This window comes from Oncorhynchus kisutch, linkage group LG15, assembly GCF_002021735.2.
Source record: "Oncorhynchus kisutch isolate 150728-3 linkage group LG15, Okis_V2, whole genome shotgun sequence".
Lineage (NCBI taxonomy): Eukaryota > Metazoa > Chordata > Actinopteri > Salmoniformes > Salmonidae > Oncorhynchus > Oncorhynchus kisutch.
In genome coordinates, this window is record NC_034188.2 from 56,658,219 (window position 1) to 56,677,720 (window position 19,502).

Below are 19,502 nucleotides of genomic sequence, written 5' to 3' on the forward strand. Positions count from 1 at the left end.
CCTTTATGATCTAGTCAGGTCATTACAATATAATTCATTTAAAAGTTTTTTAAAAAAGTGTATGTAGCAATTTTTTTAAATTATGTAATGTTAGCAACATTCCTAGAGGTTATGATTATCTAGCTGTGAGAGATCTGTAAAAGGTTATTATATTTCACCTTACTTTTTACCTGGGTTCCAGTATGTTTATTTATTTATTTTTATATTTATTTTTATTAATTTCAAATCAATACATAAAGCACATGAAGGAACACAAGCATACATAGATTACAAACAATAGACAATCGAGCTAGGGGGTACAATATCACATTACAATTACACAAGGACCTTAAGGGACATGCATATACTTACAATTCTAACAGCTTTTTTGTTAGTAGAGCATTTAACCGTCTTAAAATACAGTTCAATTTCTTTTTGTAGGGTACGAAAATGTGGTTTTCTGTTTGTAAATTTACATTTGTGTATATGAAATTTGGCCAAAAGAATAATTAAATTAATTACATAAAAAGGTCCCAGTATGTTTAGCTAACATTCCACTGCTTGTACTCCGTGTCATGAGCCAAAGATGTTTAGCATGACAAGGACTGCAATGAAGGCTACTGGTACCCATAACAAGACTAGATCTCCCCCAAGTGGAGAAACAAATTATAGACGGCCAAGTTGTTGCGGAAGTGACAACATTTCGGAAAACGACAGATGACAGCGAAATAGCTATCGTAAATGAAATTGTTGTCCACAAATAAACTGTACAATAAAGACGTCGACGAAAAGGTAAAATACATAAATCAGTATGGGAATTTAGCCATGTTATTATACTATACTTGCTTGCGTGTTTTGGGCTACAACATCCGCATGTCAAATGAGCCATACTGTCCGTTTATAGCTCACTAACTAACGTTAGTAATGATCAGATTCACCAACGACTTCTCTGGCTATTTACATAGCTAACTAGCTGTTAAATAAAAACAATACAGTAAGGTGCGTTTCAGTCGCTGTCGTGTTATGAAACGAGCTTCCAAATTGCTTTACTGTAGCTAGGACAGTAACGTTAGCTAACTACAGTACTATAGCTAGCTAGCCTACGTATACTGTACAGATGGCTACACTTTTGAAACAAGCAGTAATGGGGTTTTACATCGGTGTATGATATCTAGCCATCTTACTAGCTGCTATGTCAAGTTGATTCCATGTATTTTGTAATTGGGATGTAGGAGGCTGAGTAAGCTAGTTAGTTTGGTAGAAGTAGGGCCTAACACATAAATTACATGGTTAACGTTAGCTAACAAACATGGGTTTCTTAATTTGTGAATATCTGTCAACATTGATATCCATACTCAATTAATTGACTACTGAATAACTGGTTGAACTGGTCAAACGACCCAGAAGTGACAAGTATTTTCCTTTGTTGATGTAGCCTAGCTTATTCTGCTTTGTAGCTAAATTCACCCATCTTAATTTACAAGCTTGACAGATTGTGTACAAGTGGGTTGAAATGGCCTCTGTCCACACCCAGTAAAAAACACAATGTGTGTGAATTCGTGACACAAGTCTGTTGTCTTAGTCGGGTTATAGTCCTATTCTTTCCTAACAGAGAAAAAGGGCTTGTCAATACTCGGCTAAATATGCGTTGTTGGCTTTGGCATTTTGTAGAACTTGAGTTGATTCATATGCTACATGGCGTTGTCCTTGTATTCTGTGGTTAGACTAGCCTATAATTAGCAGGATCATAGTGTCACATGGATATGGTACAACATGTACCTGCCGCCTCTCCAGTGTTAGTGTCATTAACAGCACAATGTTATATAGGGCTGGTGCAGTGATTGGCTGGAGGTCTGATATGAACAGTGTGCCAATGAAGGGTGTGTACCAATGTGTTATTTTGAGGGCTGTTGAATATGAGAACTGGGCTGTTGTTGTGAAATATCGCTACTGCCTTTTGAATACCACACTGCAGTGGAGCCATCTCTCTCCCTTCTGTGTGTTCAGCTACCTTCTCTACTCTTCCTCACCACACTGTGTCTCCACAGGCTGCCGGTCCTAATGTGGAGGCGGAGCAGAACTTGCGTTGAGCACCTGCCTGTGTTGCCATGGGTTCACCCCCCTTGTTCCTGCTCCTCCTGGGCCTGACCCCTATGCTCCGTCTGACTGTTCATACACTCCACACGTCCGCCCCTCCCGCGGCTCCTCCACCCTCCTGTGGGCCGGGCCAGTCATGGGCTGTCCGGTTGCACACAGACTCAGAGCTGCTGGAGGCTGACGGCTCCACCCTGCACGAGCTGGCCAGCATGGTGGCTGAGCAGGCTGGCCTGGAGAACAGGGGCCAGATAGGGCAGCTGGAGGGCCACTACCTGCTCTGTGCCGGCCCCGAGGAGGAGGGCAGAGCGGGGGACGTGCTGGCAGCCCACCCTCATGTGCTCTGGCACTCCCAGGAGCAGGTCCTCAGCCGCTCCAAGAGGGCAATGGCCTTCAACGACCCCAGATACCCCTTACAGTGGCACCTGGTGAGAATTGGGCCTAATTTGTCTTCTTTTATTTCCTCTTCAGAACTGTTTCATAGCTAAGCAACATTTAGATCTACTTACTGCACAGTGCTTTTTGAACTTAGTCGCCTGTATGCCACGTTTATTTTCATTCCTAATTTGCAAACAATGTCTTGGACTCGAACCATTGTCACTTCCCCGCTCTTCTCCTCCCCCATCCACGCTTTCTTCCTCCTCCTCTCCACCCACCCGCAGCACAACGATGTCAAGGAGGGCATGGACATCAATGTGACTGGTGTATGGGAGCGCAACATTACAGGGACAGGGGTGACAGTGGTGGTCGTGGATGATGGGGTTCAACACACCCTCCAGGATATTCAGCCAAACTATGTGAGTTTCATGCTGGCCACGTCTAGGCCTATTTCCTTTTTAGCTTTTTGCTGTTAAAAAGCATAAGATGACGCACACCTCAATCTTTTATAGAGGTTTTGACTAACGGAGAGTAAACTATAAAAAGAAAGTAAGTAGCACAGTCTAATTATGCTCCCAAATATTCCATGGGTATCGAAACCAACGTTCCCGGACACAGTGCATTCTTCAGTGTTAGGTTTCAGTGCCCTGAAAAAAGCACTGTGCCAGAAACGTTGGTTGCGATACCCATAAAATATTTGGGAGTATAATTAGACTTTCTTTCTATCATGTCATCATCTAGTATGTTATTTTCGAAATTCACATTCTCACAAATACGAATGTTGTCGTGCTTCATTCTGTCCCTTTAGAGTCCAGAGGGCAGTTATGACTTGAACTCCAACGACCCGGACCCCATGCCCCACCCGGACGCCCTCAGTGACAACCACCACGGCACGCGCTGCGCCGGGGAGATCGCCGCCGTCTCCAACAACAGCTTCTGTGCTGTGGGCGTGGCCTATGGCAGTAAAGTGGCAGGTACGTTGTGTGTTTGGAAAGCTTGGTTATGGTGACTGGCAGAAGTTTTTCCAGGGTTGTGTTCATTAGTGCACACCGTAGCAAATAGTTTTGCACGGAAAATGAACATTTGTGTTGCTTATTGGACAAGATCATGTAATTCCTCCCTGTTTGTCTGTTTTCTTTAGTTTTGTGCCTAGAGGGGAATTCAGACCAAAGTTACGCGCACATAAATGGAACTTTATTAACTTTTTATGCACTTTTCTCTCAATGAGTATTTTGATCTTGAACTTGGGCATCAGGAAACGCATGTGACAGCCAGCTAAACGTTTGGGTTGATATCATAGAAATTGAGGTGGCAGAGGTGTACGCCGTATTCTGACTGTGACTTAATTCCCTCATAACTCCACCACCTTAACGCGCAAGGAAGCCATGAATAAGGTCGAGGTCCTGTCTGTTCAAAGTGGAAAATCATCTACTATTTCCGATAGAAATAACACCCTTCTCCATGCATGGTAATGTAGAAGTTGATAAGTGCTAGGTAAATGAGTAATCTGTTTGGAGAAGGGGATTGTAATTTCAAATAGCAATTGTTTTTAGGGTATTTTTCCTTATGATCTCTAGAGACGAATGTGAAACCAATCATGGAATATAACAAAATAATATCAACATGACATGTATTTCAGGCCTTTTTACAGTGCATTCGGAAAGTATTCAGACCCCTTGACTTTCTCCACATTGTTACGTTACAGCCTTATTCTAAAATGGATTAAATCGTTTTTTCCCTTATCAATCTACACACTACCCCATAATGACAAAGCAAACACAGGTTTTTAGAAATGTTTGCTTATAAAAAACAAAACAAATACTGAAATAACCTTTACATAAGTATTCAGACCCTTTACTCAGTACTTTGTTGAAGCACCTTTGGCAGCAATTACAGCCTCAAGTCTTTTTGGGTATGACACTACAAGCTTGGCACATCTGTATTTAGAGAGTTTCTCCCATTCTTCTCTGCAGATCCTCTCAAGCTCTGTCAGGTTGGATAGGGAGAGTTGCTGCACAGCTATTTGCAGGTTTCCAGAGATGTTCAATTGGGTTCAAGTCAGGCTCAGGCTGGGCCATTCAAGGACATTCAGAGAATTGTCCCAACTCCTGCGTTGTCTTGGCTGTGTGCTTAGTGTCATTGTCCTGTTTGAAGGTGAACCTTTGCACAGTCTAAGGTCCTGAGTTCTCTGGAGCAAGTTTTCATCAAGGATCCCTCAGTATTTTGCACAGTTCATATTTCCCTCAATCCTGACTAGTCTCCCAGTCCCTGCCTCTGAAAAACATCCACACAGCATGTTGCTGCCACCACCATGCTTCACCGTAGGGATGGTGCCAGATTTCCTCCAGACATGCCGCTTATTATTCAGGCCAAAGAGTTCAGTCTTGGTTTCATCAGACCAGATAATCTTGTTTCTCATGGTCTGAGAGTAATTTAGGTGTCTTTTGGCCCTAGTTATGTAGATGGTGCTATGAGATTCTTATGTTTTTGAAGTATTTTCGTCACGTCATGTTTTGTCTGTTCAGGTATCAGAGTCCTGGATGGGCCGCTCACAGACAGTATGGAGGCGGTGGCTTTCAACAAGCACTACCAGATCAACGACGTCTACAGCTGCAGGTACAACAGTGTACAGCTCAGCCTCACAGGACTCTGAACATGCTTGGTTTGCTTATAATCTCAGCGTAAAGCAAACTACTAAGCGTAATATACAGCCAACCACCGCTCTAAGCATAGTTATGAAGATATGCCCTTATCGCTCTAGGTGTCGCCCCCCCCCGCTTCTCTTCAGCGGCTGTAGGAAAAATGTGTCTGACTCAACTGTTCTCTCCTCTTCCCTTTCCTCCTCCTCAGTTGGGGTCCTGATGATGATGGCCGCACTGTTGATGGACCACACCCCTTGGGCAAGGTTGGTTTGGATACAACACACGTTACAACACACAACCCATTTCTAACACATATTGCCAGTCCTGGTCTCTTTATAGAAATGCATTATGAGAATGCATTTTTTGCGACACTCTTCTGTACCAGCAGAGGGCAGTATACTGTTGCACTCTACAGGGCACAGTTTGTGAGTGTCTTATGAGACCAAAAAAGAGAGAGCGAACATCTCACACACGTACACACACACACACATTCTGAATTGAGACAGAGTGTCTGGCTTTTTCTGGTCATGTTCGTTGCCTAGGTGTTCCTCACTCTCTGAATGGCTTTGGCAGGCACTGTGGAAGTGAATCAGAACCTCCAAATCCCCTCAGCCAGTCCTCATTGTCTAATAGAAATTCATGCTAGCTGCGGCATCCAGGTTTCACAAACCTAAGGATGGAGGTATACACACATAGTGATCATATAGTTATAGGATTATAGTGACATACACTGAGTATACCAAATATTAGAAACACCTTCCTATTATTGAGTTGCACCCCCCTTTTGCCATCAGAACAGCCTCGTTGGGGCATGGACTCTACAAGGTGTCGAAAGCATTCCACAGGGACGCTGGCCCATGTTGACTCCAATGCTTCCCACAGTTGTGTCAAGTTGGCTGGATGTCCTTTGGTTGGTGGAAAGAGGGGTACTTTTTACCCCTCTTTCTCCCCAATTTCGTCATATCCAATTGGTAGTTAGTCTTGTCCCAATGCTGAAATTCTCGTACGGATAGGCGAAGATCGTGAGCCACGCATCCTCCGAAACACGTTCCTGCCAAGCCGCACTGCTTCTTGACACACTACTCGCCTAACCCGGAAGCCAGCCTCACCAATTTGTCAGGTGAAACACTGTCTAACTGGCGACAGTGTCAACATGCATGTGCCCGGCCCGCCACAGGAGTCGCTAGAGCACGATGGGACAAGGGCATCCCTGCCGGCCAAACCCTCCAATCCAGACGACGCTGGGCCAATTGTGCGCCACCTCATGGGTCTCACGGTCGCGGTCAGCTGTGACACAGCCCGGTATCACACCCGGGTCTGTAGTGACACCTCTAGCACTGCGATGCAGTGCCTTAGACCGCTGCGCCACTCAGGAGGCCCGGTGGACCATTTTTGATACACACAGGAAACTGTTGAGCGTGAAAACCCCCAGCAGCGTTGCAAATCTTGACATAAACTAGTGCACCTGGCACCTACTACCGTACCCCGTTCAAAAGCACATAAATATTTTGTCTTACCCATTCACGCCCTGAATGGCACACATGCACGATCAATAACTCAAGGCTTAAAAGGTCTCCTCCCCTTCATCTACACTGATTTGAAGTGGATTTAACAAGTGACAGCAGTAAGGGATCATAGCTTTCACCTGGTCAGTCTATATAATGGAAAGAGCATGTGTTTTGTATACTCAATATTGAATATTCAGGTATGACTAGGCCTGAGAATGCTGCTCACCAATGAGGACCCTTGTTAACCATTTTAAAATGTTACTATATACTCTGTATAAGTCTACAAGAAGTTACTAGGCGTGACTGAAGCGAATGTTTCCTTGTTTTGCTGTAGGCGGCGCTGCAGCACGGCGTGATTGCTGGCAGAAGGGGCTTCGGCAGTATCTTTGTCGTCGCCAGTGGCAACGGAGGCCAGTACGAGGACAACTGCAACTACGATGGCTATGCTAACTCAATCTACACTGTTACCATTGGTAAGTGAATAGGAGCAATGTTGTCTGTCTCTCTCTGTGTGTGTGTGTGTGGTGGTGAGTGTTTTCTAATTGTGTGTGTGTGTGTGTGTCTCATGTAGGAGCAGTAAATGAGGAAGGGAAGATGCCCTTCTATGCTGAGGAGTGTGCCTCCATGTTGGCTGTCACCTTCAGTAGTGGGGACAGAACGCTACGCAGTATTGTGAGTCTGTACTAGTAGCAAACACACACACCATTTAGGGCGTTATCACACAGTTCTGAGTTATAGTTCGAATCAGAGTTCCATTATATGTGATATTTTTTTCCTTTTGGTCGCCAAATGTCAAGGCGCATAACCTGTGTGTCCCAAACTTCATATTACTTTCGCTTTGGTCTTCCAGCAACATGCGGGACTAAACAGCGCAATAGTCACTAACTATATTCCATAGCCTATATCCCCGGGTATAGCCCCCTCCCCTCTCCCCTAATCCGCATCAGATGCAATCATAAATGTGCTGCTACTCACAGAATGTTTCAGAGGTGCCAAGTTGAGGCACTGCGTGCATTTCATCAAATGCTCTCAGTTAAACAGCCAATAATACTGCACACCTCTGGTTATTTTCCTGTGTTTAGTCCGGACTGCATTCTCACCTGCAGTGAACTGCACCACGGTACCAATGGGATCCCCCTTCCAAAGACTGGTTGTGCCTTGCCCCTTAAGACATAGATTGATGTGAAAGTTAGACAGTGGGATATTGACAGATGATACTGTACTGTGCCATCAGACATCTTTGAATGAAGCAGAGAGGACACATTGATGGCTAGTGAGCTAAAGGAAAACCGCCCAAAAACTGTATTTTGGGTGCTTAGTCCATTGTTGATATAGTCCCAGAACGCTTTGCATGTCAGCAATCAAGTTTTCAAGATGCATAACTTTCAAAGTACAGAAATGCCGTCGGTATGCTGCATTTTGCATCATGTGATGCTGCGTTTTGAGCGAGGGCAAAGGAGAGGGTTTTTCGGAAGCCAGAGAGGAGATCTGTAAGGCAAACCTCTGTTTGCTGCTGTTTGTTGCCATCTCCTGGGTAACATGGTTTGGCCGGGTGATGTAAGCCCCTGATGTAAAACCATCAAACTCTCAACTGGCATCCGTGACTTCCTGAAAAGCCAAATCCACCACTTAACACCAGGCCAAGTGGTTTTAGGGCTAGGCTCTAGCTCTTCTACCCTGTCGCACGGGTGCTCTGCACATACTGTGTGTATCCCACACGGCACCCTATTCCCTATATAGTACACTGCTTTTGACCAGTAGTGCGCTATATACGCAACAGGGTGACATTTGGGATACAGACACTGTATCCTCCCACCAGCCCGACTGCCTCTAGCTGCCATGTGCTATTCTGCAGTGCCACCACTGCTATGCACCATTCCCTCATCACATTCACAACACATGGGATACCATTTGATGTTGAGCAGTGCTGCAGTCTGTGAGCTCGCTATTCCGCTCTGTGCTGTCATGGCTTTGCTTTAAATAAGAGAAGGCATTCTAGTTGACCATATGTCTGTGGATTCTTCCTCCGTCCCTTTCCCTCCACAGCAGAGAGGCCACATGTCGTGTTCCCGTCAGACTCTCTCCTCTGGGTGTCCGACCAGGCCCGTCGTCACCTATGATCAAACACCCCTAGCTGTCTGTCTGTGTCACCAACGCTCCAGAGAGACGGCACTGTTAGGATCTGTACTGCAATTCTGTGTCCCAAATGCATCCCAAATTTAAATTAATTTGACAGGGAGTCGATGCTGAGACCAAGGTCTCTTTTTCCAGATGAGGCCTGTATAGCACCACCATGCACAATACAAATAAACACATTCATATACACATTACCCTACACGAAAAGCCAAACACAATCATAAGAAACAGACACAATCTTCAGTGAAAAGGTCCCCTAACAATCTGAAATGCCCTAGAGGCACACATTCCTTCATTTTGAAAGTGTATTGTAGATCGTTCCACCCGTAAGGTGCTAAACAACTCAGTAGAGATGGAAGGGATGTCCAGAGTTGGCCATCCCTGAGCCCGGGTCCGGTAGCTCGTACGTCTGTAGGTTAACAATGAGACAAGGTATGGCAGAAGTTTATGCAAGAGGGCTTTATAGACGAAAAGAGAGCAATGCATCGATCTTCAAAGGGGGCCAGGTTACTTTCTGATACAAAATGAAATGATGTGTACTGAACCTATTGCCCATAATAACGTGCATAGTGCTATGATAAACTACATCCAATGGCTTCGATACAGTGGCAGCTGCATTCATATAAATGTGTATGCAGGTCATTTGAATGAAGCCATTGGATGTAGTTTATCATAGCGCTATGCACTTTATTATGGGCAATAGGTTCAGTACACCTCATACCATACCATTGTCATGCATTTTATGCTCATAAACTAGTACATATGCAAAAATACACCCTATACTCTAACCCAAAAGTACACACATCACAGAGCTCGTATGTTATTCTCTCTTTGTTTATGTCAGATATTGAGCCCATGACTGTCCGGGGTATTTCCCACTCAAGACCAATAGGGAATAGGCTCTCGTTTGGGACGCAACCATAGTAATTTCTCTCCATTTGGAAGGGCTATGGGATCTATACTAGTATGCAGGTCTGAAATGCTTGAGCGTGTCAGTGATCATTCAGTAAGGCTGAAACGGTGTCTATAGAGCCGGTAGAAATGCATGTGAAGTGAGAAAATGGCATCTTTATCTATTACCCCCTTCCCCCGGGCAGAGATGTTTCAGTGACTCCCATCAGCAGTCTTTTTCTCCCTGCTGTCTCCCTGTCCCTGTATTCCTATCAATCTCTCTCCCTCCTTCACCACTTCCTGTCTGTCTGTTTTAGCCCTTCGCTCTCCTTGTCCTCCACCTTAAGACCCTCCATCTCCAACTCTCTCCATGTTTTATTTTCCTCCCTAGTCATCGCATAGCTCCTTACCACTGGCTGTTTGTAATAGTGTGAGAGTGTTTTGTCTGCATGCATGTTTATGACTATTCTGTGTGTACTGTGTAGGTGACGTCAGACTGGTCACTGCAGCAGGGCACGGGCTGTACTGACGGGCACACGGGCACCTCGGCGGCGGCACCCCTGGCGGCTGGCATGGTGGCTCTGATGCTGCAGGTCCGGCCCTGTCTCACCTGGAGAGACGTGCAGCACATCATCACCTACACAGCCACACAGGTACAATATACATGACAACAGAGTGATGTCACCACCTACACAGACCCACAGGTACAATATACATGACAACAGAATGACGTCACCACATACACAGGTACAATATACATGACAACAGAGTGACATCACCACCTACACAGCCACACAGGTACAATCTACATGACAACAGAGTGACATCATCACCTACACAGCCACACAGGTACAATCTACATGACAACAGAGTGGCATCATCACCTACAAAGCCACACAGGTAAAATCTACATGACAACATAATGACATCATCACCTACACAGCCACACAGGTACAATCTAAATGACAACAGTGACATCACCTACACAGCCACACAGGAACAATCTACATGACAACAGAGGGACATCACCCCCTACACAGGTACAATCTACATGACAACAGAGTGACATCACCCCCTACACAGGTACAATCTACATGACAACAAAGTGACATCACCACCTACACAGGTACAATCTACATGACAACACCACCTACATGCACACTTCACAGTCATGTAGACATACAGTGAGCTCTAAAAGTATTGGTAAATTGACATACTAACCTCTCCACGTTACAATAACAGTGGAGGTTAGCATTTTTGGGGGCTATGATATATTGTCCCAATACTTTTGGTCCCCTAAAATGGTAGGATTATGTCCAACCAGTGCTCTGGTTTCTAAACGGTTCACCTGATATGGATGAAAATGCCCTCCAATAAAAGCTGACAGTCTGGTATCATTTCGAGTGCTGGAGTACAGAGCCAAAAGAACAAAACAGTCACTGACCCAATACAATTTTGGACCTCACTGTATGACCCCCCTTTATGTACTGTAGAATTAATCACTGCTACACAAGCACATACAGTTCCTAATTGTGTGTGTCTGTAGTATGATGTGCAAGGGGATTGGAAAATCAATGGAGCGGGCTTCCACCACAGTCACCAGCACGGCTTCGGCCTGCTCAACGCCTGGCGGCTGGTCAACGCTGCCAAGGTACCTCTCCACCTCACCCACTCCCTTCCTAATGTCTCAGCAGCACACTCATGTCAAGCTTTACCAACTACACCGTTAGGAGTGGTAGGGATTTTCTTTCAGCTAATTCAATATTCTGCTCATTTAAAATAGACTGAGGGTATACATGTGAAAGTTTTTTGTTTTGTGCGTGTGTATTAATCAGGTGTGGGAGATGGTGCCGTTCCTAGTGTCCTATCAGAGCCCAGTGCTGAAGGAGGAGGAGCTTATTCCACCCTATCCGGATCAACTCAACCTAACCTGGAACGGTTGGTAGCGTTTGTGTGTGTGAGAATGAGCGAGCAAGCGAGTCTGAATATTTGCTGTTTCTCTTCCCTCTGCCAGTGCTCTCCAGAGAGACCCTCCCAACAGGCAATCAGCAGTCTGCCCTTATTAGGCAATGTTCTTCAGAGTCTCTCTGTCACTGGGTACACTGACTGAACTATGGAGGAGAGAACACATCCCTACTTTCCCTCTCTCCCTCTCTGACACACACACACACACACACACAGTGTCACAGCAGAGATGTCTGTATTCCTCCTCCCTCCCTCTCTCTTCTTCCCTCCTAGTCCAGCGTATGCAGCCTGTGTGTTGCCTGTTCTGTGGTCAGAAGCACTGTGTTTCCCTGCTGCAGCACAGCTGTGTGTGTGTGTGTGTGTCCAGTCTCACGTGACTAGGGTTCCTAAGGACAAAGCAGAGGAGGAGTTGTTGTCAAAGGCTAAATGTTTTAGTCCAAGTGGGACATGCGTTTTGAATGAATGAAATTCGAGATATAAATCGACTTTGTATTTATACATGGAAATGATATTTCCGTTCATTGAAAAGTAAGCTAGTTTTGGTTATTCCCAACGATACATGAGGCGGGTTGTTATGTTAAACTACTCTATCGCTAGGCTATTTGTTGTCCTTGTTGCTATGTGTTTTGGCCGGTCCATTAGCTTAAGGTACAGTAGTTAGTGTGATCACTATTTCCTTCCCATGTGAAAAGGGAAGACTAGAGTGTTCAGTCCCAAACATTGGATTCCCAAAAGATAGGCGCGTGTTGTTGTTGAAAAGAAAAGCTGCTGTTAAAAACGTCTTAAGATGTTTGTCAGGAGAGGAATGTATGGGGTGCATGCCAGGGCAGCGTTGATTAAAACCTCTGCCATTCAAACTGCATCCCAAATTGCACTCTGTTCTTATAGTGCACGAAGTCTGACCCGGGCTCATAAGGCTCTGATCAAAAGTCATGCAAATATCTAGGGAAAAGGGTACCACTTGGGATGTAGCTCCAATCTCTGGCTAATTAATCTTCCCGTGTGTGTGTGTGTCGGAGAGGGAGAGAACAGTAGAAGCGAAGCATAGCCATTGTGTTGATTTAGCTTCATTGAGTTGATTATGCAGACCTCCATTTCTGAGCTTGGAGCATTTGGGTTGAAACAAGTTTGTGCATCATTTAATATGAAACGTGTATGAAAAGGCAGTAACGCACTCTTAAGACACACCAGTCGTGATTATGTGGATGAGGAGTGAGATTCTCATTAAAAGTCACTGTCTGTGTGGGAGGGTCTCTGAGGAACTTTTACCAGTCCTGTATGTTTGGAAGATGATTGGACTCCAGGAAGAGTCCATACTTTCCCCCCTCCCTCCATCCATCCTGCTCTACCCCTATACACTCTGCCCCTCTCTCTGCACCCCTCTCTGCACCCCTTCACCACCAGTCTCTCTTCCTCCACACCTTTGTATATCCCTCCCTCTAGCTCTCCTTCCTTGGCCTGGGGAAGTGTTTTTCCCTAGATGGTAATGGAGCATTAAGGCCCATTAGCAAACCGGGGGTGAGGAAATGCCAGTGAATTACAGTACGCTGCTGCTGCAGGTCAGGAATCCAGAGAGAAACGGAGGCTCCGCTGTGAGGGACTTACAAGTCTGTCTGCTCCTTGCATGTTCCACGACTGAGACATATTGTATTCCTCTGGGGGGGGGGGGGTCCTCACAAGCATTGGCTGTAGAATATCAGCAACAGAGCTATTGCACAGTGGATGGTGCAGTAACAATGTTAAAGGCTTCTGGGGAAGATTTGGGTGTAAAAGGAGACCGCTCAGACAGCAGTCAAGTATACGAAAATGTATTTGAATGTCCCAACAGGCACCTGATACAATTGCTAAAACAATATATAGTCAATTCTGAATGAAGAAGAAATGCATCATTACAGAGACTGGGTAATATGAGACTGATGACACTTTCAACAACTTTCAATTAAACATGAGGACAGTGATACATGATCTTGAACAGAGGCGAAAACAAGATTGCAGGTGTCTGGGACAGACGCATATACAAAGATCTTATGGGGAAATACAGTTTCACACTAAATGGAATGGCCTTCGATGGCCTTTAATTAAGATTGGACCTATGGGCAACCAGAGTAAAGGTCAATCACGTGTGGCCACAGCTGACCCTTCACTGTTTATATGTAGTTTTCATTGGCTCCTCTGCTCTTCCCCTCACTCTGCCGTTCCTATCGAAAGACATATAGTCATTCATTAGGATCTCTGTGCTCCTCTCACCCCAGTCACTGCAGCTGACCTCAGGCAGTCCGGGATGCAGACCTTGGAGCACGTGTCTGTCACCTTGACGATGGTCCATTCTCGCCGTGGCAACGTGGAGATTGTACTACTCTGCCCCAGTGGCATGACCTCACTCATCGGGGCGCGCCGTACTCTGGACATGTGAGTTAGCGCACGCACACAAATCAAATGAAAAGCTTATTGGTCGCGTACATAGTGTTGTATAATGTTATAGCAGGTGCAGCGAAATGCTTGTTTCTAGCTCCAACAGTGCAGTAATGGATGCACAATATATCGGTGAACATATCGGAATCGGACGATATTAGCTAAAAATGCCGGCATCGGCCTGATGTCTAGTTTTACGCCGATGTGAAAGACCGATGTCAAAGCTGACGTGCATACCTATATAACGTAGGTACATGACGTCATGATGCCACGGAACACTTAGCGCTACATGTGCTACAGCATTCTTAACCTAGCCCACAATGTCTGCTGTGTGGATGGAGCAGTCAACAAGTCGAGCAGTCATTTGAAAGAGTAAGACATTTTCAGCGAGACAACTCAAAGGCGAAATCCATTAAAGCCAAGATAATGGAATTCATCGCTCTTGACAATCAACCGTTTTCTGTCGTTTGATGTTGGCTTTCGCCGACTGGTCGATCACCAGTACACACTACCCAGTACTCTATTTTTCAGATGTTTCCCTACTGGAGTTAAACGGTAATAGTGTCACAGCTAAAAAAAAAAATTTTAAAATGCTATTAGCTTTACGACTGTCATTTGGACCAGGGATATCAACCCCATGAGTCTGACAGCACAGTGGGTCGTCAAGGATTTTGTACTGAGGAAGTCGTATTGCATGTTCATGAATGTGCTGGTTGTCATGCCGCTCCTGCCATTTCAATGGCATTTGAGAACATGTTTGAAACATGAACACACTAGCTAGTTCCATTTGAACAACTGACTGGAGTGTGTGTGTAACCTTTTTTTATTTAACTAAGCAAGTCAGTTAAGAACAAATTCTTATATACAATGACGGGCAAACCCAGACGACGCTGGGCCAATTGTGCGCAGCCCTATGGGACTCCCAATCATGGCCGGATGTGATACAGCCTGGATTTGTACCAGGGACTGTAGTGACACCACTTGCACTGAAATGCAGTGCCTTAGACAGCTGCGTCCATGTGTGTGTGTTAACTATTTAACTGCACTAGAATGCTTAAAAGGCCGCCAAAATTTTTAATATGAGTTATTAGCAAGGAAAATATCGGTATCGGCCAAAAATGTAATATCAGTGCATCACTAGTAATGGTGCACACACAAACACTATATATTCAAAAATATATGTGAGCACACCTTCAAAGTAGTAGATTATACTATTTCAGCCACACCCATTGCTGACAGGTGTATTCAATCGAGCACACAGCCATGCAATCTCCATAGACAAACATTGGCAGTAGAATGGCCTTACCGAAGAGCTCAGTGACTTTCAACGTGGCACCATCATAGGATGCCACCTTTCCAACAAATATCTGCCTTGCTAGAGCTGCCCCGGTCAACTGTAAGTGCTCCTATTGGGAAGTTGAAACGTCTAGGAGCAACAACAGGTTGACCGCGAAGTGGTAGACCATACAAGCTCAGAATGGGACTGCCGAGTACTGAAGCGCGTAGCTCATAAAAATCAACTGTCCTTGGTTGCAATACTGACTACTGAGTTCCAACCTGCCTCTGGAAGCAACGTCAGCACAATAATTGTTAGTTGGGAGCATCATGAAATGGGTTTCCATGGCCGAGCAGCCGCACACAATCCTAAGATCACCATGCGCAATGCGATGAGATGTTCAACAAGAAGGTGTCCACATACTTTTGGTCAAGTAGTGCATGTACACACTGATTTTTAGTTTGACATTCTATTTACTTACTAGAAAAAAATTGCACAAAATATGACATCCTTGCCTCTGTCCTTTTGTGTGTTACTCCAGGGATACCTCTGGTTACTCAGACTGGACGTTCTCCACTGTGCGCTGCTGGGGGGAGAGAGCCGAGGGCCAGTACAGGCTGCAAGTCTCTGACCACAGTAAGGACCAGTCTTTGTCTCTCTGTCGTTCACCTGTCTGCCACTGACTACTACATGACCCTGGCTACAGTATGAACTCTCTGTTGCTCAGTCATCATCCCCCCCCCCCTCTCTGTCTTTGTCCCTTTCTTTGTTTTTTAGAAGACCCTGGGTTGACCCTGGGCTCTCTGAAGCACTGGAAGCTCACTCTGTATGGCTCCTCTCTGTCCTTCGAAGAGGTCAAGGAGAGACAGAGGTCAGGAGACACATCACTGTTAAAACAGCAGCCTGCATTGATATAAATAGAAAATATGTCTAATTATATTTGTTATGCGTTTTTGGATGCTCTATTTTTAAAGGGAAGGGATGTTTAGTCATTGGTGCTCCCTTAGTGGATGTGAGCATTGATTTGGTTGTGTGTTTTGATTGACAGTGTAGTGGAGGAGGCTATGGGGGGGCAGTATCTGGACAGCAGTTTCTCCCTGCCCTGTCCTGCAGGCATGGACATCCCCTCTGAGACGGTCAGCCCGTTCACCTCCAAGAGCCTCAAGGTATGTTACACACACTCACACAAAATAAATATGCCTAATTTAGTAATTTCCTCCCCTCACCCATCACCATGTCTCTGTGTAGTCTCTGCTACTGCTGGGCTGCTTTGCTCTCTTCTGGTCCTTGTACTACACCCTGGAGGTGACCCTGGCCAACCTGGACTTTAGGGGACTGTGTCGGCGGGGCAGGGGGACGCGGGGCTCCCGCGGGGGCCGGGGGAGAGGCACTGGAACTCTGGGGGACAGCTCTGAGCTGGAGATGCAGAGTGTGTTGGACTCAGAGTACAAGGTGCCCTTCATCACTGGAGACACTGCCACATAACACTGGAGAAAACCTCTGTCCTTTCTCCTTATGACATCCCACCCGCTGCTCAACAGTCTGGGCCTGGCACCAGTGGGGCCAACTGAACTGAACTGGAGACTGAACTATGTGGGCTGGAACTGTGTGCTCACTGGCCAACCCATTGCTCCCCAAGCCTGTGGCCTTTTATCAGTGTTGCAGTGCCCCATGTGTGTGTGAATAAGTGTACTGCGGTGGAGCAACCTAAACCCCCTGGATCTCTCAGGACCCTCCGGTCTCACCTAGCAGTGCTATAGAGGTGGTAGTTTGACTTGGTCTTTGGTTTGGAGTATATATCACTAGTTTGGTTCAGTCCCATACCTGGGTCTTTTAGTGTGGGACTAGGTGTGCCGGACAACCAGACAGAGCATCACTCCCGGGGCGGTTTCCTGGACAACCAGACAGAGCATCACTCCCGGGGCGGTTTCCTGGACAACCAGACAGAGCATCACTCCCGGGGCGGTTTCCTGGACAACCAGACAGAGCATCACTCCCGGGGCGGTTTCCTGGACAACCAGATAGAGCATCACTCCCGGGGCGGTTTCCTGGACAACCAGACAGAGCATCACTCCCGGGGCGGTTTCCTGGACAACCAGACAGAGCATCACTCCCGGGCTGGTTTCCTGGACAACGATTAAGGCTAATCTAGGTCAGGATTAGGTTTAGTCTGGGTTTATGGCAAACTTCTAAAGTTTATTAGGTGTGTACCATGGGAAGGCATTACAATGCTGTGTGTGTGTGAATGTGTTTTAAAATGTAAATGGTGTTTGGTTTTGAGGATGTGTGTGAGTGCTCTTGATTATGGTTACTTTATGTTATTTATTTTTATTAAAGGTGTTACTCATAGGATTTTATAAAAATGTTGCATTGAAATTTCAGAAAATGTCCATAATACACTGTGTACAAAACAAACACCTTCCTATTATTGAGTTGCACCCTCCCTTTTGCCCTCAGAACAGCCTCATTTTGTCGGGGCATGGACTCTACAAGGTGTCAAGCATTCCACAGGGATGATGGCACATGTTGATGCCAATTATTCCCACATTTGTCAAGTTGACTGGATGTCCTTTGGGTTGTAGAACAAGTTGCTTTCGGTTTTGATCCATCAGCTTCAAACAGCTGTAAAATAATGTATTTTTTGCAACGATTGAGATGGTACAATGGTTCCCAACACTATTCAATGCTTGTTTTTGCACATAAATTGAGCGAACAGTGTTGAATTTGAGCAGCTAGGAAATAAGCAATTTCCACTAGATAAGTCAGAACAGCTTTCCTATTTTAACAGATGCCGTTCTGGTGGGAGATTATCACAGGTAAGATATTGTGAAACGCTATAAGCGACAGATATTTTATGGACATTTTCTGAAATTACAATACAAAAAAGAAATCCCATGTGTAGAAACTTTAAAGCTACAATATGTAACTATTTGGGTGACCTGACCAAATTCACATAGAAATGTGAGATATTTAATTCCTATTGAAAGCAGTATAAGAAGCAGTAGATCTGTTCTATGTGTGCTATTTCTATGCTTCCCATTCTGAAGTTTTGTTTTTGCTTCTTTTGCTTTTGGACACCAACTTCAAACAGCTGAATATACAATATTTTTGGTTATGGAAAATATATTTCACAACGACTTAGATGGTAATATGATTCACTACACAATGGCGGTTTTGTCACAAACTGAAATTAGGGGAACTATTCTAATTTTAGCAAACAGGAAATGGTGGAGCGATTTCTGCATAGTGCACCTTTTAACTTAATTATTTTGTAAACAGATCTCCCGTTTGGGCGTGGTGGTTTTGGAATGTTATTTTGTGCAGACTATATACATTTTTCTGGTACTTGAGCTTGATTTGGGGGTTGAATGTGTTTTTTATTTTTATCAACTGTAAAATGTTACAATCAACAATATTTGAGTTTGATTTTTTTTTTATGAACTGAAAAATATTTTATTTGTGTTTACTGGACTAAACTGGAAGCCTGTTCCAGTCACAGCTTGACTGAGTAAAATGAATTGGAGTTTCAGGCTGGATCATTCCCATCATTTCCCTTCCAATCATACTAGAGGAATTTAGGACGAAGTCAGTGCTATCGCCGGCGTGTTTTGGACTTCTAACCCCTTTTTTAATCATTGTCTGACCTACAACAGCTGGGTTGTTGCATTAGTCTGTGTGATTAACGGGGGTTGAGGTAGAGTGGTGTTTGAGACGAGGGCGGATCCCGAAAAATGGTTATTCTCACAAAACGTGTGAGCGACAATCTATTAAAAGCTGACCCTAGTCGTTAGAAGGCAAGAGGTTCTTCTACATAGATCATTGGAAATCCCAGGACATAGTCTTATACTGTAATAAGCTCAGTTTGTCACAAACTCTAAACTTGTCACTGACTAAATGGATATTCATTTCCCACTGAACAAACCATTTCTGTACTTACAGCATTCTTAATTTATGCATTTTTTGATTACCGATCCTTATTTGTGCATTGACATTTGTCAATAAAACTCATGGATGCAAGTATTTATGTCAAATTGTTTTTTCCACTTGAAGCCCTGGTTGTCCTGAAAAGATACTGGTAAAACACTTCAATGTGAGGCTAAATATGAGGGCAGAGCAAGCAGTGAAATTCAGTTTTCACTGTGGGAGGCCTAGGACAAATGGAGTCAATAAGACTATGTACAAAAATATGGGTCTGTTAGAGGTCATAGCAGCTGTCCGGGA

At 44.9% G+C, this 19,502-nt stretch overlaps 1 protein-coding gene across 1 annotated transcript; it reads left to right on the forward strand.

Moving 5' to 3' along the window:
* Positions 1 to 640: 640 nt before the first annotated feature.
* On the forward strand, positions 641 to 19,301 carry LOC109905526 (proprotein convertase subtilisin/kexin type 7). The gene is made up of 16 exons (XM_020502943.2): positions 641 to 771; positions 2,028 to 2,501; positions 2,736 to 2,870; positions 3,260 to 3,425; positions 4,977 to 5,067; positions 5,302 to 5,356; positions 6,936 to 7,074; positions 7,173 to 7,273; positions 10,114 to 10,281; positions 11,175 to 11,279; positions 11,464 to 11,566; positions 13,846 to 14,002; positions 15,823 to 15,917; positions 16,059 to 16,152; positions 16,330 to 16,447; positions 16,530 to 19,301. Exons 2-16 carry the CDS (start codon positions 2,088 to 2,090, stop codon positions 16,764 to 16,766), a joined length of 2,178 nt encoding a protein of 725 aa, XP_020358532.1. The 5' UTR covers positions 641 to 771; positions 2,028 to 2,087; the 3' UTR covers positions 16,767 to 19,301.
* Positions 19,302 to 19,502: the final 201 nt, after the last annotated feature.